We start from the raw sequence: 24543 nt of genomic DNA, 5'->3' as shown, positions 1-24543 counted from the left end.
AGCAAACCAGTAAACAATCAGATTTATGCATTTATTTAAAATTCCGTCAAAAAAGCACATCATGATCAGTCAGGATGGGATGAAGAGCCTTACAGAAAAAAAGAAAAATAATTATATGCAGATAATGCAAAAAAAATTGTTTTATGTCCTTTAAGAATTCAGTCTTACCCTTCTTTTAAAGTTTGTGGGCAGCCCCTTCACATTTTCCTGTAATGAAAGAACCAAGTTACTGCCTGATATGTACACCTGCAGTATGGAGTAAAACCCCACCCTCCTTCCAAAAAAAAAAAAAAAAAACACAGCAACGCACACAGACACACACACCACTCACCTTCCAGGACCCTTAGCTTGCGAAACCGTTTTGGAGTAAGGAGAGGCCAATGGTGTTTAGCTGGTTTCACAGCAGACATTTTCCGATAGAAGCTTTTTGCTGGAATTCTCCTCTGGGCAGGGATTACTTTACGTGTCAAACAGGCAGCCGACATTTGCAAGGGTCCTTTAGGGGCTTCTTTAGTAGTTTGCTGGATGGTGGTCCCCTTCCTTGCGGAGCCATCATTGCCTCTGTGGGAGGACACAGCATTGGACAAGGCACTGCTAGATCCACTTCCATACACGTTCACCAAAGGTGAAGGCGACATGACGCCACCATCACTTTTTCCAGATCCAACATTTTCAGGAGCATGACTGATGCTGCTCTTGCTGCTGGAAGTTTCACCTCGACTCACACTGGTGGACAAGTCATTTCCATCATCTCCAAAATGACTTTGGTCTCCGGTTAAGGATGGGGAGTTCTCAGCACTGCCAAGGAAATCCCATCCTTCACCCATGTTCCAGGAGGGAGAACTAGCTGGAATAAGCCTCTGCATAACAGAGTGAAACAGGTGACCTCTTGACACATTGTGAAGAGCTTGCTTAAGCCGATTGAGTGCATCAACTCTTGAAGGCAAGTTTTGCTCACCACTGGGCTGTCTGCCCTCAACTCCACCTTGGCTTCTGATAGGGCCATGACTTCCAGAAGGCACTGGATCCCCTTTATTAGCAAGCTGCCCACTAGTTCCATAGCTGTAGCTAGAGCTGGTCTGAGCAGGTAGCTGGTACTTTGGCTCATGTGGACTCAAGTAGCCTGAGGTTGTGCCCAGTATCTCTGTGGCAGTGGCAGCAGACTGAGAACCAGGCCTTATGGTGCCTTCAGATCCAAACTGTGGGTCTGGCTCTGAATAAAACTCATTTGGACTCTGGACAGGGTTGGTTTTACTGGGCTCCAGCATCTGGACACCATGACTCACAGTGGTGTCAGTAGACTGAATAGGTTGCTGGCTCCCCTGCTCTTTTTGGTGCAAAACATTAGAAGCCTGTTTTGCCTCCTGTGAGGTCTTACTGCCATACAGAGATTCAGAATTTGGTTCATTAAGGACTTTGATTACATCCACTGTCTTTTGGTTTGTATACTGTTCAGGAAAACTTTGCAGGACCCTGTCATTAGTCTGAGGCCTTGCTTGAAAATGTGCCCCTATGGAAGGTCGCCGCTCAGTTTGGACAGCACCACTGTGTTGACTCTGCAGTTGAATATTTGACACAGGCCATCTATACACTGCGTTTTGTGTCTTTTGGCTTATAAACGGTTCAGGAAATCTTTGCAGCACCCGGTCATTCACCCGGCCCATGCTGGAGGCATCTGGACCTGCACCTGGGGCATCTGGTCTGCTTGGCTCACTGGGGTTGGGGGCATCTGGTCTGCCTGGTTCACTGGGGCTGGGGGCAAAATACTGAGGCCTTGCTTGAAAATGTGCCCCTATGGAAGGTCGCCGCTCAGTTTGGACAGCACCACTGTGTTGACTCTGCAGTTGAATACTTGACACAGGCCATCTATACGCTGTGCTTGCATCAGGTTCATGCATTTCAGAGGATTGGATGGGTTCTTGGTCAAGTTCATCTTTGTTCTGAAAGAATTTAGAATTTGGTTCATTGAGTTGCATTACATCCACCGGCTTTTGGCTTATAAACCGTTCAGGAAATCTTTGCAGCACCCTGTCATTAGTCTGAGGCCCTGCTTGAATTTGTTCAGTTTGGACAGCACCACTGTGTTGACTCTGCAGTTGAATACTTGACACAGGCCATCTATACACTGTGCTTGCGTCAGGTTCATGCATTTCAGAGGATTGGATGGGTTCTTGGTCAAGTTCATCTTTGTTCTGAAAGAATTTAGAATTTGGTTCATTAAGGACTTTGATTACATCCACTGTCTTTTGGCTTATATACCGTTCAGGAAAACTTTGCAGGACCCCGTCATTAGTCTGAGGCCTTGCTTGAAAATCTTCCCCCTTGGAAGGTCGCTGCAGGTTTGATGCAGTCATTTGAGGAAGCGGCATCTGGGCCTGCGCCTGGGGCATTCGGTTCACTGGGGCTGGGGGCATCTTGGCCCATGCTGGGGGCATCTGAGCCTGCGGCATTCGGTTCACTGGGGCTGGGGGCATCTTGGCCCATGCTGGGGGCATCTGGGCCTGTGGCATCTTGGCTGCCTGGCTCACTGGGGCTGGGAGCATCTTGGCCCATGCTGGAAGCATCTGGGTCTGCACCTGGGGCATCTGGTCTGCCTGGTTCACTGGGGCTGGGGGCATCTTGGCCCATACTGGAGGCATCTGGGCCTGTACCTGGGGCATCTGGGCTGCCTGGTTCACTGGGGCTGGGGGCATCTTGGCCCATGCTGGGGTCACCTGGGCCTGTGCCATCTTGGCTGCCTGGCTAAGAGACTGCTGACCCTGCCCCTCCTGAGTAGGGGTATAGAGAGTCCACACTGGGTTTGCCTGGATTTTAGACATGCCATCTTGGCTCACCTGGGTAGAGGGCATCCATACCTGGCTTGATGGCATCAGCCTCTGGCTTGTTGGGGCATGAGGAACCTCTGCTTTACTGAATAATGGGTTTTCCTTAGCAGGTTCATTACAACTTGGGACACCTTCACCTTTGGTTGAGCTTGAGTCATTCATGGACGGTACAGAATCACCACCGGCGGGCCTAGGATTGTAGTTATAGTACCCAAATCTCTGGGGACCTTCTAACCCTAGAACAAAACAAGGGCTTGTATTACAGATATACTCCATATATGTTTAAACTAAAAAGTGAACCAACTCATACCTTGTTGAAGTTGCTGACAGCATATTTCACTTAGGAAAAGGCATATCCAAAGCAACCTGTAGAAAACATCTTGTTTAGATCAGGTAACTAATAGAAAAAGACAACCTAATAACAAATAACTGAATATGTACCTGACTGTCACGCCAAGAGTCATAGTCAACATCAATGGTTTGAATCAAAGTCCCAATCAAAGTCCCAATCAAAGTCCCAATCAAAGTCCCAATCAAAGTCCCAATCAAAGTCCCAATCAAAGTCCCAATCAAAGCACTCTCCTCACCACTGCTACAGCAAGACCCCAGCTTTGACTCCCAAACAACCAAGCTGGTCTTTTATAGGCACAGCTCCTCTGTCTGAATCCTAATTAACCAACTGGCTTCAGCTGATAGCAATTGATGTGTCTGTGGTCAGGTGTGAAATTCTATTCAACATTGTGAGAAGTGTTGACATTACTGACAATATTCTATGTCACTTTGCAATTACAAAACAACAAGGAAAAACAGCAAGTGTTTGGCCTAAATTAACAGCATACCTGTTGTAGTAATAGATTAGGCATTGCTGCAGTACATTTCCTTAATCATGGTAAATTCAGTCATTGCAGGGGATTCAGGTACATTTTGCAGTAACACTGCCACTGAACCAGAGTAGGATGAAGTCTAATTGGTAGGATTGGTCACATTTGCAACATGATAAACTCCAGCCATGGATTTTTATAATTATTATTAAGTGAATGTCTTGAAATCCTACCTTATCATTAGAAAACCCTTCGCCTTAAGAAGAGCGTCACAACCAAGTCTGACTTATTTCCAATAAAGGATATGATACCATTGCTGTCATTTTAGTGGACTTGTAATAAAGAATGAAAAGTTTAAAGTGGAGATAGTGGTTATATTTGCTATTAAGGATATTTTTTGGCAGCTCCAGAAATGTCCTAGCATGTAAACATTTCCCTAAAAGGATTGAAGGGGTATATTCTGATCCCTTGTGTGGATTCAGTCCTTGTGCCGCAGGGACTACTTTGAGGCATGATCTTGATCTGCACAAAGTTCTCTGTTCAGCATTCTTGGGCTTTCTTGTAGTTCAATAGCTGTTAAGACTAGTTTTTTTTTCTCTGCTGTGAAAACAAAACCCAAGAGGTGTTCAGTATGCACTGGACCCAAATCATAACCTCCTACCTGTTTTGGTAAGCTGAGAAATTCATTACACAATGTCTGAGGTGGCGGACAATGTGTTGGTCGTACTTGCATTTTCAGAAAGAATGGCCTTCCCCTCTCATGAAGTCAATAATGGTTATAGACAAAAGCTGACAAATTAGCAAATATCACCAGACACCACAAAATAGTCCAATAGATTTCTGCAAATAGAAACATTTCTAGATTTCAAAGATGACAAAGCCATCCATACGTAACTTACTGGAGAAGGTCTTTGAAACACTGATGCAGTGTGTAAGGTAAAAATCAATTTATAGAGCCATATGGTCATGTGGAATAGCCAATGATGTGCAGACACACATATGGGTTGACAGTTGAAAAAAAATGCACACTTTTTATTTTAAAGTGGCTAATAAACATGCATACCAAACAAAGGCATTGCTTTGTGTGAAGCTTTAGAAAACAATACTGTTGTTCAGTGGATAAATCCAGGTCCAAATTGATTACATTTAGTGGTGAACAAGTCAATTGAAAGTTGAGTAATCAATGATTAGATTAGAGGACTTGAGAAAAAATATTTAGCATGAGAACCTTGCCATTCAGTACATAAGATAAATATAATACATCCAGACATCCCTTGATGAGTTTGTCCAATAATGTTATGACTGACCCACAATATTTGACATGCTATACATGGAGCCAACATCCCACTCAATTCAAGTGAGCTTAAGAAAATCAATATTTTCAATAAAGGAAACATACAAAATTAGAGAAAAGCCTTTATTGTTTCATCTACCCTATGAAGTCAAGCGTAGATAACCATCAAGGTTTGAGTCCAGGACCTGGAAAGAACACAGAATGAGGAACAGAATTTCAAATAAAACAATACCTACATGGCACAGGAGGTCAACTGGGAAAACCAATCCTTTTCTGTAGAGAAAAAAAGGCATTCGAATTTAAACACTCACTTCATGACAAAGCGCTCTCAAAGTCACCCTTTGACATCCACAGTTTGGTCAGCCTGGGCTTCATGTCCAGGAAAACTGGGGTCATAAGCAACCGGAGCAGTAGCATCATCAGCATCATCAGTTGGAAGGAAGTCCAGTGGGATGTAGGTGGTTTCAGAAAATACCCTTTTTCCAAGCACGTAACGATTGAAGGATTTAACCACGTAGCGCGTTTGAAAACCTGATGGCGCTGTAATCATAAGGTAGCGCTCCTGCCCTGATGAGGGACCCTCAGCATCACCATAAGTAGTTTCTCCAGATCTCTGGGGACCTTCCAGCCCTAGAACAAAACAAGGGCTTCAATTACAGATATACTCCATATGTGTTTTAACTAAAATGTGAACCAACTCATACCTTGAAGTTGCTGACAGCATATTTCACTTAGGAAAAGGCATATCCAAAGTAACCTGTAGAAAACATCTTGTTTAGATCAGGTAACTAATAGAAAAAGACAACCCAAGACATATAACTGAATGTGTACCTGACTGTCACGCTAAGAGTCATAGTCAACATCAACGGTTCGAATCAAAGTCCCAAACACAGCACTCTCCTCACCACTGCTACAGCAAGACCCCCGCTTTGACTCCCAAACAACCAAGCTGGTGTTTTATAGGCACAGCTCCTCTGTCTGAATCCTAATTAACCAACTGGCTTCAGCTGATTGCAATTGATGTGTCTGTGGTCAGGTGTGAATTTCCATTCAACATTGTGAGAAGTGATGACATTACTGACAATATTCACTGTTCACATATTCATTCATAATCATTCACTTTCAATGGCCACTTTGCCGTTACAAAACAACAAGGAAAAACAGCACCAGTCTTTGGCCTTAATTAACAGCATACTTGTTGTAGTAATAGATAGATAGGCATTGCTGCAATACATTTCCTTACTCATGGTAAATTCAGTCATTGCAGGAGATTCAGTTACATTTTGCAGTAACACTGCCACAACCAGAGGAGGATGAAGTTGAATTGGTAGGATTGGTAGGAAAAAACTATCTAATGACAAACAAAACAAACAAGATTCTCCCTTTTGAAACTTAAGTTTTAACAATTCAGAACTTCATTCAACATATCAGCACTAGTTGTATTAGATTTCAATCTTTCAAAGTTGTTTTTTAAATTTTGTATGTTTTCAGATAACCATTTACAAGGTTTCAAACCTGGAAAACACACTGAATACACCAGTAAAACAGTGACACATTTGAAACTCCAAACATGTTTTGGTGAAATACCGTAGTAACACTGAGTGCTGAAGTTGTGAAGAAGGAAAATTAAAGAAATCATTTTAGCAGAGATATTTTTCTCAGCCTGCCAAAACATTAGGCAAGCCTTGCAACCTTGCAAAACTTTTACATTTGTTTTCCATCTTTCAAACAATGAGTTTCAATCTTTCAATGTTTTCAGTTTTGAAATGGATGACATTCTATAATCTATAATCAACAATTCAATAATATAGATCAAAACCTACACTATAATTCAATAATTTCCATAATCTATAATCAATTGTTCTCAGCAGAGCATGTTCTTTCTCAGACGGCTCTACAAAATGATCATCTTCCCCCATTTCTGCCAAGTCATGATGGAGAGCATTCTCAACTTATCCCTGTCTCTGTGGTAACCTGCCTCCTCTCCCCACCAAACATGTTGCGCAGACTGCCAGCTTGCTCACAGGTGTCCAATGGCAGGTGTCCACCAAGCTGGCCAGGAGGACAGTGATGGATCCCATACACTATTCCCTCTGACACTCCTGTCTGGCCTCTGGCTCTGCTCCATCAGGACCAGGACTACGGCACCTCAACAGCTTTTAGCAAACAACACCACCTGACACACACAAACTGGGGAAATGTGCAGTCTTCATGATATGGATCCAACATCTTCCTAACTGGACCCTTTGTGCAGTATGGAGCATACGCAATTTTGTTAGTTCAAACTGTTCTATATTCTTTTACTGTGCTTACTCACCAAGTCAAATCCATGTGTGCACTGTACGTTCACAATTCACAATTAGAGTCACTGTATATTAATACAATTATTCATATTGTGACATTATATGTCATTATAATGACACTTCACTTACACTATCAGCAAAATCCCTGTTGATGTTTTTTTTTTTTTAAACCAATTGAAAACATTTCTAGTGTTAGGGTAGTCCTGGCTTTTTGAAAGTGAAAGTGGCTTGGACTGAGCTATACATTATTCCAGTCACTCAACAAGGCTTCAGCAGCACAGAAGGGAGGGGTGCATTTTATTGTCTGTCGCTCAAATATTAATGACCTGTCGAGGTCTGCCTCTCTAAGTATTCCAGAAAACCAAGTCACCAAGTTCCAAGAAACTATTATTTAAGTATTAGTATTTTGTAACATTGTCAAAAAAAATGTGGACATGAAATGACCATACCCTGGAATAAGCACTGAATGATTGTTGTTGATTGATCTAGATCCAGCTCTCAAACAGCCCTGCTCCACAAAACAATCTTTTGAAAGCTCATTGTAGCATTATGCTATCTGTACCGTTTCCACTACAGGATTGTTTGGTTACTGTTTCTCTCGACTTACCTCCACTGAAGGAGGAAAGTGTAAAGTGTATACATAGGTGACCTACCCTTTCACTCAAAGAGTCCATACAGTTTTAGCAACAGGATGAATGTTAAAGGTAAGAAATGTAGGCGGTGTAGTACATTTAAAAAAAAAGCTTTTATTGCTTTAGCCACAGTTGATGACTGCATACTTCACATAATAAAAAAGAAGGCCCTGCTCCACAGCAGAGTACGTTTAAAAGTTAATTTACACCAAGATCTGTACAATTTCAGTCACAGGATCTGATGCAGTTACGGAACTTCACTGAAGAATAAAACCTTAAAAAGTGTAGACATGTTCATCAAGAGCCGTTTTTAAATTTAGCAGCACCTGAATCTCCCAAAATGTAGAAGTCTAAAAAGATGGAAGGTGTATTCTCAGATCCCAATACTAAAGAGGCAGTCCTTGTGTTGCAGGGATTACATTTAGAGTAAAGTTTGTGTAACTTCTTGTTAGGTAAAAATTCACCCTAGTTACCTTAGGACTCCGGAGCTGCATATAAGTATATTTATTAGACTAACAATTGCAATCGGGCTGAAAGTGAAGCCCTGATAAACACATCGCACAAGGTTTATATAGACAGAAGTCTAGGGTTCAGCAGTGGTGGATCTCTGACGTCCGAGGCAAGGATGGAAGTTTTGCACAAGGTCGGAAGCAGCTCATGACCTCTGGTCTAAACGTGCTCTTGTACAAATGCAGACTAAGCGGCACCTAATATTCTAAGTTACACACACGCAGAAACCATGCCATCCTGCTTACATAAGTATACGATTCATATAAGGTAATTAATAATACAAGTCATTAACAGTGTTTGGAAATTATCTCCATCACTTCTATTGTGTAAATACAGGCCAACATATCTTATGACCTGGACCCCAAATCATACTTGATACTTTTTTGGTAAATGATTGATTGCAGTGTCTGAGGGAGCTTGGGTGGCCATGCTTGAACGGTCATTACTCATTCTATAGTGTGGGGATAAGTGTGTGTGTGGAGTCCTCAAATGTAAAAGCCAGTTTAACCTTTTGAGGTGAATAGATTAAATAACCATCAAAATAAATTGAATTAGTTGTATGCAAAGAGCAAACCAGTAAACAATCAGATTTATGCATTTATTTAAAATTCTGTCAAAAATCCAGTAACAAGCACATCATGATCAGTCAGGATGGGATGAAGAGCCATTTTTTTTGTCCTTCAAGAATTCAGTCTTACCATCTTTTAAGTTTGTTGGCAGCCCCTTCACATTTTCCTGTAATGAAAGAACCAAGTTACTGCCTGATATGTATACCTGCAGTATGGAGTAAAACCCCACCCTCCTCCCCCCAAAAAAACCCAGCAACGCACACACACACCACTCACCTTCCAGGACCCTTAGCCTGCGAAACCATTTTGGAGTACGGAGAGGCCAATGGTGTTTAGCTGGTTTCACAGCAGACATTTTCCGATAGAAGCTTTTTGCTGGAATTCTCCTCTGGACAGGGATTACTTTACGTGTCAAACAGGCAGCCGACATTTGCAAGGGTCCTTTAGGGGCTTCTTTAGTAGTTTGCTGGATGGTGGTCCCCTTCCTTGCGGAGCCATCATTGCCTCTGTGGGCTGACACAGCATTGGACAAGGCACTACTAGATCCACTTCCATACACGTTCACCAAAGGTGAAGGCGACGTGACGAAATCCCATCCTTCACCCATGTTCCAGGAGGGAGAACTAGCTGGAATAAGCCTCTGCATAACAGAGTGAAACAGGTGACCTCTTGACACATTGTGAAGAGCTTGCTTAAGCCGATTGAGTGAATCAACTCTTGAAGGCAAGTTTTGCTCACCACTGGGCTGTCTGCCCTCAACTCCACCTTGGCTTCTGATAGGGCCATGACTTCCAGAAGGCACTGGATCCCCTTTATTAGCAAGCTGCCCACTAGTTCCATAGCTGTAGCTAGAGCTGGTCTGAGCAGGTAGCCTGTACTTTGGCTCATGTGGGCTCAAGTAGCCTGAGGTTGTGCCCAGTATCTCTGTGGCAGTGGCAGCAGACTGAGAACCAGGCCTTAGGGTGCCTTCAGATCCAAACTGTGGGTCTGGCTCTGAATAAAACTCATTTGGACTCTGGACAGGGTTGGTTTTACTGGGCTCAAGCATCTGGACACCATGACTCACAGTGGTGTCAGTAGACTGAATAGGTTGCTGGCTCCCCTGCTCTTTTTGGTGCAAAACATTAGAAGCCCGTTTTGCCTCCTGTGAGGTCTTACTGCCATACAGAGATTCAGAATTTGGGTCATTAAGGACTTTGATTACATCCACTGTCTTTTGGTTTGTATACTGTTCAGGAAATCTTTGCAGCACCCGGTCATTCACCCGGCCCATGCTGGAGGCATCTGGGCCTGCACCTGGGGCATCTTGTCTGCCTGGTTCACTGGGGTTGGGGGCATCTTGGCTGCCTGGTTCACTGGGGTTGGGGGCATCTTGGCCCATGCTGGGGGCATCTGGGCCTGTGGCATCTTGGCTGCCTAGCTCACTGGGGCTGGGGGCATCTTGGCCCATGCTGGAGGCATCTGATCCTGCACCTGGGGCATCTGGTCTGCCTGGTTCACTGGGGCTGGGGGCAAAATACTGAGGCCTTGCTTGAAAATCTGCCCCTATGGAAGGTCGCCGCTCAGTTTGGACAGCACCACTGTGTTGACTCTGCAGTTGAATACTTGACACAGGCCATCTATACACTGTGCTTGCGTCAGGTTCATGCATTTCAGAGGATTGGATGGGTTCTTGGTCAAGTTCATCTTTGTTCTGAAAGAATTTAGAATTTGGTTCATTGAGTTGCATTACATCCACCGGCTTTTGGCTTATAAACCGTTCAGGAAATCTTTGCAGCACCCTGTCATTAGTCTGAGGCCTTGCTTGAATTTGTTCAGTTTGGACAGCACCACTGTGTTGACTCTGCAGTTGAATACTTGACACAGGCCATCTATACACTGTGTTTTGTGTCTTTTGGCTTAAAAACTGTTCAGGAAATCTTCGCAGCACCCGGTCATTCACCCGGCCCATGCTGGAGGCATCTTGGCCTGCACCTGGGGCATCTTGTCTGCCTGGCTCACTGGGGTTGGGGGCATCTTGGCCCATGCTGGGGGCATCTGGGCCTGTGGCATCTTGGCTGCCTGGTTCACTGGGGTTTGGGGCATCTTGGCCCATGCTGGGGGCATCTAGGCCTGTGGCATCTTGGCTGCCTGGTTCACTGGGGTTTGGGGCATCTTGGCCCATGCTGGGGGCATCTATGCCTGTGGCATCTTGGCTGCCTGGCTCACTGGGGTTGGGGGCATCTTGGCTGCCTGGCTCACTGAGGCTGGGGGCATCTTGGCCCATGCTGGAGGCATCTGATCCTGCACCTGGGGCATCTGGTCTGCCTGGTTCGCTGGGGGCAAAATACTGAGGCCTTGCTTGAAAATCTGCCCCTATGGAAGGTCGCCGCTCAGTTTGGACAGCACCACTGTGTTGACTCTGCAGTTGAATACTTGACACAGGCCATCTATACGCTGTGCTTGCGTCAGGTTCATGCATTTCAGAGGATTGGATGGGTTCTTGGTCAAGTTCATCTTTGTTCTGAAAGAATTTAGAATTTGGTTCATTGAGTTGCATTACATCCACCGGCTTTTGGCTTATAAACCGTTCAGGAAATCTTTGCAGCACCCTGTCATTAGTCTGAGGCCCTGCTTGAATTTGTTCAGTTTGGACAGCACCACTGTGTTGACTCTGCAGTTGAATACTTGACACAGGCCATCTATACACTGTGCTTGCGTCAGGTTCATGCATTTCAGAGGATTGGATGGTTTCTTGGTCAAGTTCATCTTTGTTCTGAAAGAATTTAGAATTTGGTTCATTGAGTTGCATTACATCCACCGGCTTTTGGCTTGTAAACCGTTCAGGAAATCTTTGCAGCACCCTGTCATTAGTCTGAGGCCTTGCTTGAATTTGTTCAGTTTGGACAGCACCACTGTGTTGACTCTGCAGTTGAATACTTGACACAGGCCATCTATACACTGTGTTTTGTGTCTTTTGGCTTAAAAACTGTTCAGGAAATCTTCGCAGCACCCGGTCATTCACCCGGCCCATGCTGGAGGCATCTTGGCCTGCACCTGGGGCATCTTGTCTGCCTGGCTCACTGGGGTTGGGGGCATCTTGGCCCATGCTGGGGGCATCTGGGCCTGTGGCATCTTGGCTGCCTGGTTCACTGGGGTTTGGGGCATCTTGGCCCATGCTGGGGGCATCTATGCCTGTGGCATCTTGGCTGCCTGGCTCACTGGGGTTGGGGGCATCTTGGCTGCCTGGCTCACTGAGGCTGGGGGCATCTTGGCCCATGCTGGAGGCATCTGATCCTGCACCTGGTCTGCCTGGTTCGCTGGGGGCAAAATACTGAGGCCTTGCTTGAAAATCTGCCCCTATGGAAGGTCGCCGCTCAGTTTGGACAGCACCACTGTGTTGACTCTGCAGTTGAATACTTGACACAGGCCATCTATACGCTGTGCTTGCGTCAGGTTCATGCATTTCAGAGGATTGGATGGGTTCTTGGTCAAGTTCATCTTTGTTCTGAAAGAATTTAGAATTTGGTTCATTGAGTTGCATTACATCCACCGGCTTTTGGCTTATAAACCGTTCAGGAAATCTTTGCAGCACCCTGTCATTAGTCTGAGGCCCTGCTTGAATTTGTTCAGTTTGGACAGCACCACTGTGTTGACTCTGCAGTTGAATACTTGACACAGGCCATCTATACACTGTGCTTGCGTCAGGTTCATGCATTTCAGAGGATTGGATGGTTTCTTGGTCAAGTTCATCTTTGTTCTGAAAGAATTTAGAATTTGGTTCATTGAGTTGCATTACATCCACCGGCTTTTGGCTTATAAACCGTTCAGGAAATCTTTGCAGCACCCTGTCATTAGTCTGAGGCCCTGCTTGAATTTGTTCAGTTTGGACAGCACCACTGTGTTGACTCTGCAGTTGAATACTTGACACAGGCCATCTATACACTGTGCTTGCGTCAGGTTCATGCATTTCAGAGGATTGGATGGTTTCTTGGTCAAGTTCATCTTTGTTCTGAAAGAATTTAGAATTTGGTTCATTGAGTTGCATTACATCCACCGGCTTTTGGCTTGTAAACCGTTCAGGAAATCTTTGCAGCACCCTGTCATTAGTCTGAGGCCTTGCTTGAATTTGTTCAGTTTGGACAGCACCACTGTGTTGACTCTGCAGTTGAATACTTGACACAGGCCATCTATACACTGTGTTTTGTGTCTTTTGGCTTAAAAACTGTTCAGGAAATCTTCGCAGCACCCGGTCATTCACCCGGCCCATGCTGGAGGCATCTTGGCCTGCACCTGGGGCATCTTGTCTGCCTGGCTCACTGGGGTTGGGGGCATCTTGGCCCATGCTGGGGGCATCTGGGCCTGTGGCATCTTGGCTGCCTGGTTCACTGGGGTTTGGGGCATCTTGGCCCATGCTGGGGGCATCTATGCCTGTGGCATCTTGGCTGCCTGGCTCACTGGGGTTGGGGGCATCTTGGCTGCCTGGCTCACTGAGGCTGGGGGCATCTTGGCCCATGCTGGAGGCATCTGATCCTGCACCTGGTCTGCCTGGTTCGCTGGGGGCAAAATACTGAGGCCTTGCTTGAAAATCTGCCCCTATGGAAGGTCGCCGCTCAGTTTGGACAGCACCACTGTGTTGACTCTGCAGTTGAATACTTGACACAGGCCATCTATACGCTGTGCTTGCGTCAGGTTCATGCATTTCAGAGGATTGGATGGGTTCTTGGTCAAGTTCATCTTTGTTCTGAAAGAATTTAGAATTTGGTTCATTGAGTTGCATTACATCCACCGGCTTTTGGCTTATAAACCGTTCAGGAAATCTTTGCAGCACCCTGTCATTAGTCTGAGGCCCTGCTTGAATTTGTTCAGTTTGGACAGCACCACTGTGTTGACTCTGCAGTTGAATACTTGACACAGGCCATCTATACACTGTGCTTGCGTCAGGTTCATGCATTTCAGAGGATTGGATGGTTTCTTGGTCAAGTTCATCTTTGTTCTGAAAGAATTTAAAATTTGGTTCATTAAGGACTTTGATTACATCCACTGTCTTTTGGCTTATATACCGTTCAGGAAAACTTTGCAGGACCCTGTCATTAGTCTGAGGCCTTGCTTGAAAAACTTCCCCCTTGGAAGGTCGCCACAGGTTTGATGCAGTCATTTGAGGAAGTGGCATCTGGGCCTGCGCCTGGGGCATCCGGTTTACTGGGGCTGGGGGCATCTCAGAAGGCACTGGATCCCCTTTATTAGCAAGCTGCCCACTAGTTCCATAGCTGTAGCTAGAGCTGGTCTGAGCAGGTAGCTGGTACTTTGGCTCATGTGGACTCAAGTAGCCTGAGGTTGTGCCCAGTATCTCTGTGGCAGTGGCAGCAGACTGAGAACCAGGCCTTAGGGTGCCTTCAGATCCAAACTGTGGGTCTGGCTCTGAATAAAACTCATTTGGACTCTGGACAGGGTTAGTTTTACTGGGCTCAAGCATCTGGACACCATGACTCACAGTGGTGTCAGTAGACTGAATAGGTTGCTGGCTCCCCTGCTCTTTTTGGTGCAAAACATTAGAAGCACATTCCGCCTCCTGTGAGGTCTTACTGCCATACAGAGATTCAGAATTTGGGTCATTAAGGACTTTGATTACATCCACTGTCTTTTGGCTTATAAACTGTTCAGGAAAACTTTGCAGCACCTGGTCATTAGTCTGAGGCCTTGCTTGAAAATCTGCCCCTTTGGAAGGTCGCCGCTCAATTTGGACAGCACCACTGTGTTGACTCTGCAGTTGAATATTTGACACAGGCCATCTATACACTGTGCTTGCGTCAGGTTCATGCATTTCAGAGGATTGGATGAGTTCTTGGTCAAGTTCATCTTTGTTCTGAAAGAATTTAGAATTTGGTTCATTAAGGACTTGCATTACATCCACCGTCTTTCGGCTTATAAACTGTTCTGGAAATCTTTGCAGCACCCGGCCCATGCTGGAGGCATCTGGGCCTGCACCTGGGGCATCTGGTCTGCCTGGCTCACTGGGGTTGGGGGCATCTTGGCTGCCTGGTTCACTGGGGTTGGGGGCATCTTGGCCCATGCTGGGGGCATCTTTGTTCTGAAATAATTTAGAGTTGGTTGGCTGAATCACATTGAATGCACTAGACTGATAGCTCTGGCCCTGGGGGAACTTGGTAGAGCTGCTTGGGTGGACAACCATGCCTCCAGGATTACTTGGTAAAGCGCTACTATAACTGGGGGGCACTGCAGTGTTGCTGTCACCTCGACCCTCTTGAGAACTACCTAGAACTTTGTGGCCGTATTTAGAGCCAAAAGGAACCCGTCTAGAGCTTAAGGGATTTGCTAGGATCCACTGCACATCAGGATTTCCCAAGGTCTCTGGTTTGTGTAGAGACAAAGACTGATGCGGTTTAGGTTCATGACTTGAAGAGTCAGCAGCCTCTCCTGATGTGGAGTTCAAGGAATCAGGGCCATAACCTCCAGTGCTGCCAGAAACTGGTCCTAACCCTTTAAAAGTAAAACTGTAGATTTAGACATTTAGCCTCAAACAGAAAAACATGTCTTGATAATATAAAAAAGGTAGTTACCTTCTGGAACTTCAGACAACACAGTCCTCAACACAAAAACAGCCCAAGCCCTGACAAAACAAGACACTTGTATGAGACACAGAGGAACAGTATTCTTACAACAGATTTTGATCATAAAGAACAAACTTACCATACAATTAAATCTGTAGCCATGGTGTCTACAGCCTCTGGTGAGAAGCAGCTGTAAAACCAATGTCTTACCACAAAATCCAGCCTTTTCAGAGTGAAACTAGACTAATGTATACAATTGAAAAGTCCAATCCATGAACTTGCCCATCAGTGAATTGACAACAGCTGTTTGAGTGGGGTTTGAGTGGGAGTGGACATAAAGTGAAATATTGAACACATACTTAATAAGGTAGCCTAAACAATGTTAAAAATGTGTGGTGCATACAGATAACAGTTTTAACTGTTAATATCTGATCACATAATTCACAAGCTTGTTTCTCCTGCAGTCACATGCAGGTGCTTTTTTTAAAACTAGCCCCTACCCACTTTCACTCCGTTTGAGCATTCACGTGGAGGGTTTGCAATGTCATCCTAAGCCAATTAGTGGGGAGTGTAAGTGGGTTAGAAAACCCTCCAACAGGGAGTCTGCATCGATGCATTGACACATTGACACACGGGGACAGTCAAAAGTTGTGTTTTTTCGACTTCGGCTGAATTCATCTGACTTTATGGTCAGCGTTCCTTATTGTTGTTTCCAGTCGATAAAGTTGAAATTCCCTGTTGCTTTTCATTAAAATGAATATGATGACTGACGAAATGAATTAGTGAATTAGTGACTAGTGATGACTGACGAAAAAATAGTGTTATTTGATAAATCCTTATTGAGAAACAAACAGGTCAGCATTGCAAGTCACATCAATTATTAAATTAAATCAAATTATTATTATCTTCAGCCTGTACTGTAGTATAAAATAATAGAGTGATATAAAAAGGGTTTTTACTGCCACTGTTGCGGAAATCACACATCAGATCCAGGTATTTCCTTAATTTTAAAACACACGTCATGTTTCTCATTGGAGAATAACCTCTACTGTACTCATATTTAGGCTGGAACTAATGTAATACATTTAGACGTTTGCAATTATGATATTAGCAATTGACAAAGAATAATGATATAATTAAATGTAGACTTTTAATGTAGTCAGCTGTAGAAGAACACGTCATAATAATTAAGACCTTTGTCAGGTTTTTAATGGCACACACGACACACTGGAACACACACGTGCATATATGGAGGCGACACAGGACACACACACACACTCAGGTAAGCCTGAGATCGCGGTGAATTTAGTTTCTGCTTTTTCCCATCCTGGGCTGTCCTTCCTCAAGGACCCCCCAGGAGCAGTGGGCAGCTTGTAGCGCCCGGGGACCAAGTGAAGTGAACTGTCCATCTTTGGTCAGGGATGGACATGTGTTCTGTTATTTTGCATGTTTTTTCTGTTGGGGTTCTTACTGCAACAACCCAAATGGTTATGTGTTTCCTCTCCGATGACAATTACAGCAGAATTTATATTTTGATTGATCTTAAATTCAGGTTCGGCAGCACATGTGACTTGCCTACAACAGACTGCAGAGTTCACTCTGTGACGGAGTGGGAGTGTGCAGGGTCCCGTTGGGAAAAGACCAGCAGAATGGATACGATAAAGTTGGTGCTTGTAGCGCTCTCTAGAGGCTCGTATGAGGCGTTTCTCTGTCGTCAGGTTTGAGAGAAAGGAAGTGTGCAAAGCTTACTCCTCACATGGGTGATGTTTGTTGTGGTGTTTTGTCGCTGTTGTTTGCACGGGGATACAGCTGTAACTCTTTCACAAACAAAACACTTTTTTCTTCACGAAGATGTCTTCCGACAGCGCTGGAAGTGTTGGAGGAATTCAAGGCTATCTGATAAAGCTCCATGGTTATCTTACTGATTCTGATACAAGGAGTGCTGCTCTAAGGTGCCATGACATTATTGGAGATTTAGGGCAAGAGTGCATGGTTACTAAGAGCGAGAATGAATTAGGTGAGTAAATAAGGCAGCTAGCAAAGCTACGATATACCTTCTGTTTTGGGTGAATGGTGAAGCAGCTAAAAGTTAAACATGTTAGCTAATGCAGTATATATATGCAATATGACAATGAACTTGTGCTAACTCGGCTAGCTAGCCTTACTTGCTAGACATTACATGACAGAAGAGCGTGCCATTATTGTAACCTTTCAAGATGTTAGATATGTAAAATGAGTGCAGTATGATAAAGTGAGTTTATCGCGATACTTAAACGTACATCTTGTGCTTTTCGAGTTCCCAGCCATCAATATCTCGCCAATGTACACCTGTTGAAAAATTCAGTGCCAAGGTTTTCTTCTGTCAAGCTTTGCAAAAAATCAAGAATATTTTTTCTAATTGTTAACTTAACTATTAGCTTTACAGGCGTCCTTGCTATTCGCAAAAGAAGAGGGTTTACTCGGTTTTCTCAGAAAATCCTTGTCTAACGAAGAGGTATGTACCTTGATTATGTATGAGAGGTTGCATGTCATTTCTGTTCAGGTCACAAGTGATACATTTCAAGCAGATGTACTGACTTATGGCAAACCACATACAAAGTTGAATAAAGATCTATGTCCAGTTTCCTACAGTACATGTTTGCCTTGTATCCCATTAACTATAGCTGCGAGATGCCCGAGTGGATGTTATGCATCTTTTGGATACCTTTCTTCAGAGGATGTCCACTAGTGTCAAAGGATGGGAGAAAACCTACGCCATTGAGCTGAAGGTACAGTTTACACAGCATTACATAACATTACTTAAAATGTGAATTTCTGACTTGACTGTAGTGTGTTTGTTCCCTCCCTTGTATTTTGATTTGTGTGTTGGGGGTTTCATCCACATCTGACATCAAGTAACTTCTCAGCATTATGATAGTCATATGCTCAGATGCAAAACATTTAGTAACAGGTGATAACAGACTATTACGTTTAGTTTAGTGAGCTATAAGCAACCCTTATGTACTTATGTGCTTATACGGTCTGAATGTTTACATGAAGATGAATTAACCCATCTGAATCTCTCATTCAGGACACGTGTTTGGTTGTGTACACCAAAGATAAAGCAGCCAAATGCCGTGCCCCAGCCTTGGAGCTACTGATCAAGGTATGCAACTTGAATCATTCTTAACTAGCTTTAAGTATGAAACCTTTTAATTAAACGTTCTGCTTTTTTAAATGAATGACTGTGCATATGTTTCCTCCGCTATTTCTAGATCTTGTATCTAACAAAGGACTCCAGTGTTGGCCAAGATTTGCAAGTGGGGGATATGTTCAACAAGTTTTATGGCGAATTATGTCAGAAGAACAAGATACCTGATACAGGCAAGAATCGATTCGTAGTCTTTTGAAAGTAAAGTTAGCCCAAATAGTGGTATTTTAAAACGTGTGAATAATTCAGTCATAGCTAAGTCAGATGCTTATCCCTGTGAGAATATAAGCACAGGTATATACTTGAGTAGCAGAGGGTCATTCCACGTCAAATGGGCCTCTACATCACAAAGGAAGGTCTTCAAAATGATGCCTCCAAATTTCAAGTATTTCTTTTGAAATGTGTCTTCGAGTACTCCTACCCCCTATTTCCGAAAAGGGGCCATGAGACAGTTTTGTCACCTTACTGTTATAACAGTAGCTACTTGAGATACAAGCCTAAGGTTTGGTGTGGAAACAGTCCAGGTACTCTACAGTATCATCCTTATATTAGACACCTGGCATCTGTCATACCTGTCAAATAACAATGGCCTAAACTTAGGTTTACCTGCAAAACGCCAATCTCTATGACCCTCCTGTAAACCCAATTTTTCAATTTGCTGTATTAGTCTGCCACCCTGTTGAGAGCCTAAAGGTGTTAGATCTAACTTTCCCTTTTTTATTGTCTCTTGAGGACAAAAAAATAAAAGATGTCACTAACTTCAGCAGCTAAAATGATCATGTGAAGTAAAAGTTAGATCTAACACTTTTAAGTTGTCTATAATGTGGCAGGCTATTGCAGCAAATAGAGAAATCGGGTTTGCACCTCATGCCTCATGCAAAACGGCCCACGAACACTTTTCTGAAATAGGGGGTAGGTGTACTCCAAGGCAAATCTTTCATTGAAATACTTGAAATTTGGAAGTATAATTTTGCAGACCTTCCTTTGAGATGTTTGAGCGCATCATATCAGTGAGTAAGGAAACTCTGAGAGGGTCAAGCGGGAGGCACCCGTTGGTTTCACATGGAATGACCAGAGTGTTTAGGACGTGCATGCTGAAATTCTCCTGTGGCTCGTTCCAGTGCTTGGTAACATCTATGAGCTCTTGGGAGTATTGGCCGAGGTTCATCCCAGTGAGATGGTGGCAAACTCAGAAAAACTCTACAGAGCATACCTTGGGGAGCTGAAAGGGCAGGTAAAAGCAGACCACCTGTGCCAGATTTGCACACGCTCACAATCTTAAGTTTACTGTCTTGCATACTGTGGACTGTAAGGCATAAATTGCTGATTTGATGACTGCAGATGACCTCTGCTACGAGGGAACCGAAACTGCCCGTGGTGGCTGGGTGCCTGAGAGGGATCACAGCACTCATGGTGAACTTCACCAAGTCTATGGAGGAGGGTGGGTGGTTTTCTGTACCTCTGTAGGCGTTCCAGTCTGATTTCCAGTGATACAGCAGATGTTTTTAGATTGCCATTGAAAGTGAAGTAGTGATTTATCTTCTTATTTGAAACAAAGTAGAGGTAATCTTTTTTTTTCCAGAGCTCACTGCCACTTTATTCATGATGGCAAATTATGCTTAATATAGTGCTATACAAATGTGATGTTTTGTTCTTTCCATAGATTAGTCTGTCATGGACCAGTCAGTCTCACTGTTAATGTCTTTTCTCCTGTACAGATCCAGCAACTTCAAAAGATATCTTTGATTATGCACTGAAGGCTATCAGTCCTCAGGTATTAACCCATATACAGTATAACTCTACCCTTGCATTACCTGCGCAAATGTCTCCTACCTTCCGTATTTCTAAAATATATTTTGCTAACTGATGACTTAGCTTCACTGTTGGTTGAATTAGAAAACGATCTCTACTTTTTGAATCTACAAGGTCTTTAAATCTTTTTTTCTCTCTCATTTAAACAGAGTGAAATGAAACGTTATGCTGTCACTTTTGGTAAGCCTGATCTCTGGTCTTGACTATGAAGCTCATATATTTTTACAATGTCCCTTGCTTTGACATAAATAATTCCCCCTTTTTACTCTGTGTCTCTCCTCTCCTGTTGTCATTCTCTCAGCTGGACTTAGGCTGTTTGCTAAGCATGCTGTCCAGTTCAGCTGCTGTCTAATGGATCACTACAGAACGGTGTTTGAGGTCATGTCCAAACTGTGTGGCCACATCAATGCGGAGATGAAGAAGACCAGTTATTATGCCCTGGAGTCATTTCTAAAACAAGTGAGTTGTTGAAAAGCCTTAGGTGTCTGAAACTGTCTTTGTTTCACCTCTAGAATAAGTGCATCATTTCTAGATCTGTAAGATGGAAAAGTTGGAAATCTAGAATTTTGACACTTTATTTGGAATTTTATTTGGGAATGGTGTAAAGTTATTTCTGGTTGAAAAGTGGTACAGTGGTCTTGTCTGAGAATATATTAAATAAATGGACAAGGGCTGGTTTGATTTGAAACATATCCATCTTTTTTTTTTTGTCCCTCAACAGTTAATATCTTGAATTTAGTTTGTTAAATCTTGTTATGTGTTTAAACCTGTACAGGTAGCAGTTCTGGTGGCAGAAAACATAGAACTGCACAAAAGCAAGCTGAAGTTCTTCATGCAGAAGTTCTGTGCCATCATTAAGACCATGGACTCCTCTAACAAGGAGCTCTCCATCGCCATACGAGGATATGGACTTTTTGCGGCTGTAGGTTTTATTTTGAAGCATTTGTATCGTACCCATCATACTATCAAAACATCTTTTAATAAAAATGGATTATATTTAAAATGGCCTATAGAATTCAAGCTTTAGTACTGTAAATGAACAAATAGCAATCAGAATAACCCACCCCAGATCAGACAGATAGTTGTTAGGATAAATGGATGAACAACAGAGTTATTCTAGTAATAAGAATAATTGTAGTGTGTTCACGTACTCATGCAGCTGCTTTTGTCCTCTGCAGCCGTGTAAGGTGGTCTGCCCTCAGGATGTGGACTTGATGTACACAGAGCTGATCCAGCGCTGCAAGCAGATGTATCTCACGGAGTCAGACCGGGATGACGACAACATCTACCAGCTCCCCAGCTTCCTGGATTCCATTGCCAGTGTCCTTGTACACTTGGACAAGGTACAGCGTCTGGACACAACCTTCCATTCAGTCCATCACTTATATGGTGGGCAGGTCTTAATGCACAGGCCACTTACCCATCTTAAACTTCTCATGCCTAACTGCAGATTCCTGAGGTCTACACTCCTGTCCTGGAGCGGCTCCTGGTGGTCCAAATTGACAGCTTCCCCCAGTACAGCCAGCGGATGCAGCACACCACCTGCCGAGCCATTGTCAAGGTGCTTGTTGCCATGGCAGCCAAGGGTCCAGTGCTGTGGAGCTTTATCAGTTCTGTTGGTAAGGAGGAGGGTGGGGCAGTATGGCGAGGAGAGCTGGCACCAGACCCCTGAGACTCTAGTTAGGAGATGGAGGGAGATCATCCAGCGCATTATGGCAAAGAGAGTCAGGTCATCTGCAGAAACATTCAGACGGCGTTAAAGTTTATACAGATGTAAATACACTCACTCTGAATTTGAGTCAAATACATATGAGAAGGCAAAACATATCTAAGTGTATATATTTAATAATATATAAGTATATTGGAGGTGACTGAATTATTGACTTTTATAAAGACCTGTAATGTAAGTACAGTGACTTGTCTGGCTTTTAGTGGTATTATTGGTAATGCATTGTTGTTGTTTTTTTTCAGTGCACCAGGGATTGATCCGTGTTTGTTCGAAGCCAATACCTCAACTAGAGGTGGGTCAGGAATATTGGCACAGCTTTATTTGTGGCATGCTAATGGAATTCAGTTTAAACCTAGTCTGAGTAAACATACACACTCACAGCTATTGTATACATGCCGCACACACGCCCATACGGGGCCAACCTCATGGCACCCATACCACATGCCCATAGGGGGCCAACCTCATGGCACCCATACCACACGCCCATACGGGGCCAACCTCATGGCACCCATACCACATGCCCATAGAGGGCCAACCTCATGGCACCCATACCACATGCCCATAGGGGGCCAACCTCATGGCACCCATACCACACCCCCATAGGGGGCCAACCTCATGGCACCCATACCACACGCCCATAGAGGGCCAACCTCATGGCACCCATACCACACGCCCATAGGGGGCCAACCTCATGGCACCCATACCACACCCCCATAGGGGGCCAACCTCATGGCACCCATACCACACGCCCATACGGGGCCAACCTCATGGCACCCATACCACACGCCCATAGGGGGCCAACCTCATTTTTATAAATAAATTTTATTTAAAATAAAGAAGAGAACGTTTTCCTGTGTTTCAGGACGGTGGCACTACTCAGAGTGGTTCCACAGAGGACGAAGGTGGGGAGTCCACCCAGATGCGCACTGGGAAATGGAAGGTTCCATCCTGCCGGGACTATTTGGATCTTTTCAGGGGCATTCTAGACTGTGAAAATCTCAGGGTAAGACATAATGATTCTTTTATGATTTAGATGCACCTTTCTGATTGATTTAATGGATAGTAATAAATGGGACCAACTCTGAAGCCTATGACTGGACTTGATATACAAATGTTCTAAAGCATTACTATTCTGTCTTTTAGGACACTGGGTTTTTAGAGGGAGCCATGGCAGCCCAAAACTCAAACCTGTCATCCCTGAATCGCCTTTTGTATGATGAGGTGGTGAAGTCCATCATAAAGATCATAGAGAAGCTGGATCTCTCTGTTCAGAAGGTCAACACGGAGGAGGAGGCAGTGCAGGTCTGGCCCCCCCCAAGTCTAAATGTTTCACTAATAAATATGCACATGTACTGTACACAGGTCCATCTACAGTAATTTAGCAAAGCCACATGTTCAGGTGCTGAAAGGTGTTTTCCTCCTGTGTTGAACTGTGTTGGTTTTCTCCCCCCACAGGGACAGACTGATGTCTTTGTGCCGTCATCAGACCCTGCAGCCCACCTTGTCCCCAACAGACCCAAAGACTTCACTGCCTTTATCAATCTGGTGGACTTCAGCAGGTAAGTGCATCACATAAGGCCAAAGACTGTGATGAACTATAAGTCCAAGCAGAATGTCTTCTCTGTTACTGTTCCAAAAGTTTTGGAACCAAAACATAAAAGAACAACTTAAAAAGTAGCTATAAACAATGTAGGGTGCCTATTTAGATTTAGCAGGTAGCATACGGGACATCTTCAAAATAATATGTTATTAATGTTTGCCTAGTTTGTCATTAGTCTGTGCTTCACTATTCAGATATTGTGGGTTTTTTTTAGTTTTTTTTTTTTACTAATAGTTGTGTTTAACAGTTCACTGAAAAAAATCACTGGCCATGGTCATTGGTGGTCAACTGACTTTGGGTTTGGGGAAGATTGGAATCATCTGAGCCCTGCTAGAGCCCTATCCACTGACTGATATGTTGTTGGGTTGATCACAGTGAGCTGTTGTCCCGGAAGAGGCTGGAGTATTTCGAGCAGTGGGTGTACCCTCTGAGCCACGAGCTCATTCTCCACTCCATTCGCTTCCCACTGGTCAGCGGCTTCTACCGGCTGCTCTCCCTCACCATGACCATAGCCAAGAAAATCAGATACTTCCAGGTAACATACAGCAGATAAATGTGTTTGAAAACTTTCTGGAATATAGGAAAGACCTTTATCTTTGGGAAGTTAATTTACTTGTATGTGTTACAAGAAGATGAAGATTAGATCAGAAAATAAACTTTAATTACAGTTGACATGATTATGTTTGATTGGTTGATCACCAATACCT

At 43.9% G+C, this 24543-nt stretch overlaps 2 protein-coding genes and 1 long non-coding RNA gene across 24 annotated transcripts in view; 1 reads left to right on the top strand and 2 right to left on the bottom strand.

The window, feature by feature from the left end:
• Window positions 1–17: 17 nt before the first annotated feature.
• Window positions 18–15794, bottom strand: LOC116224439 (accumulation-associated protein-like). Of its 22 annotated transcripts, XM_031584195.1 has the most exons (9): window positions 15645–15757; window positions 15515–15564; window positions 14922–15434; window positions 11384–13472; window positions 10785–10825; window positions 10437–10532; window positions 332–1729; window positions 169–207; window positions 18–88 (listed from the first exon to the last, which is right to left on the bottom strand). In XM_031584195.1, exons 1-8 carry the CDS (start codon window positions 15665–15667, stop codon window positions 176–178), a joined length of 4242 nt encoding a protein of 1413 aa, XP_031440055.1. In that variant the 5' UTR covers window positions 15668–15757; the 3' UTR covers window positions 18–88; window positions 169–175. The 22 variants fall into 22 exon arrangements, with proteins under 22 accessions (XP_031440055.1, XP_031440056.1, XP_031440047.1 ...); XM_031584196.1 differs by lacking the exons at window positions 10437–10532; window positions 10785–10825 and adding an exon at window positions 9558–10394 and having other exon boundaries at window positions 332–823; window positions 11211–13472; window positions 15645–15768; XM_031584187.1 differs by lacking the exon at window positions 10437–10532 and adding an exon at window positions 1774–2077 and having other exon boundaries at window positions 332–1491; window positions 10533–13472.
• On the bottom strand, window positions 5050–5885 carry LOC105889278. Its single transcript, XR_004165586.1, has 4 exons — window positions 5772–5885; window positions 5645–5697; window positions 5252–5570; window positions 5050–5125 (listed from the first exon to the last, which is right to left on the bottom strand). It is a non-coding gene; the product is annotated as an uncharacterized LOC105889278 (long non-coding RNA).
• Window positions 15795–17116: 1322 nt separating the features above from the next.
• prkdc (protein kinase, DNA-activated, catalytic subunit) overlaps window positions 17117–24543 on the top strand; it is a 37257-nt gene continuing 29830 nt past the window's right edge. The window contains exons 1-18 of the mRNA XM_031584394.2: window positions 17117–17522; window positions 17923–17999; window positions 18169–18273; window positions 18576–18650; window positions 18760–18868; window positions 19817–19929; window positions 20037–20136; window positions 20414–20469; window positions 20657–20687; window positions 20809–20966; window positions 21283–21429; window positions 21686–21850; window positions 21958–22126; window positions 22479–22528; window positions 23099–23239; window positions 23380–23538; window positions 23692–23795; window positions 24212–24371. Of these exons, the coding sequence (XP_031440254.1) occupies window positions 17357–17522; window positions 17923–17999; window positions 18169–18273; window positions 18576–18650; window positions 18760–18868; window positions 19817–19929; window positions 20037–20136; window positions 20414–20469; window positions 20657–20687; window positions 20809–20966; window positions 21283–21429; window positions 21686–21850; window positions 21958–22126; window positions 22479–22528; window positions 23099–23239; window positions 23380–23538; window positions 23692–23795; window positions 24212–24371 (2085 nt within the window). The 5' untranslated portion in view covers window positions 17117–17356. The remainder of the gene's footprint in view (window positions 17523–17922; window positions 18000–18168; window positions 18274–18575; window positions 18651–18759; window positions 18869–19816; window positions 19930–20036; window positions 20137–20413; window positions 20470–20656; window positions 20688–20808; window positions 20967–21282; window positions 21430–21685; window positions 21851–21957; window positions 22127–22478; window positions 22529–23098; window positions 23240–23379; window positions 23539–23691; window positions 23796–24211; window positions 24372–24543) is intronic.

This window comes from Clupea harengus, chromosome 17 (assembly GCF_900700415.2).
Source record: "Clupea harengus chromosome 17, Ch_v2.0.2, whole genome shotgun sequence".
Lineage (NCBI taxonomy): Eukaryota > Metazoa > Chordata > Actinopteri > Clupeiformes > Clupeidae > Clupea > Clupea harengus.
The sequence above is the reverse complement of the archived record's forward strand: the minus strand, read 5'-3'. Positions and strand labels throughout refer to the sequence as shown.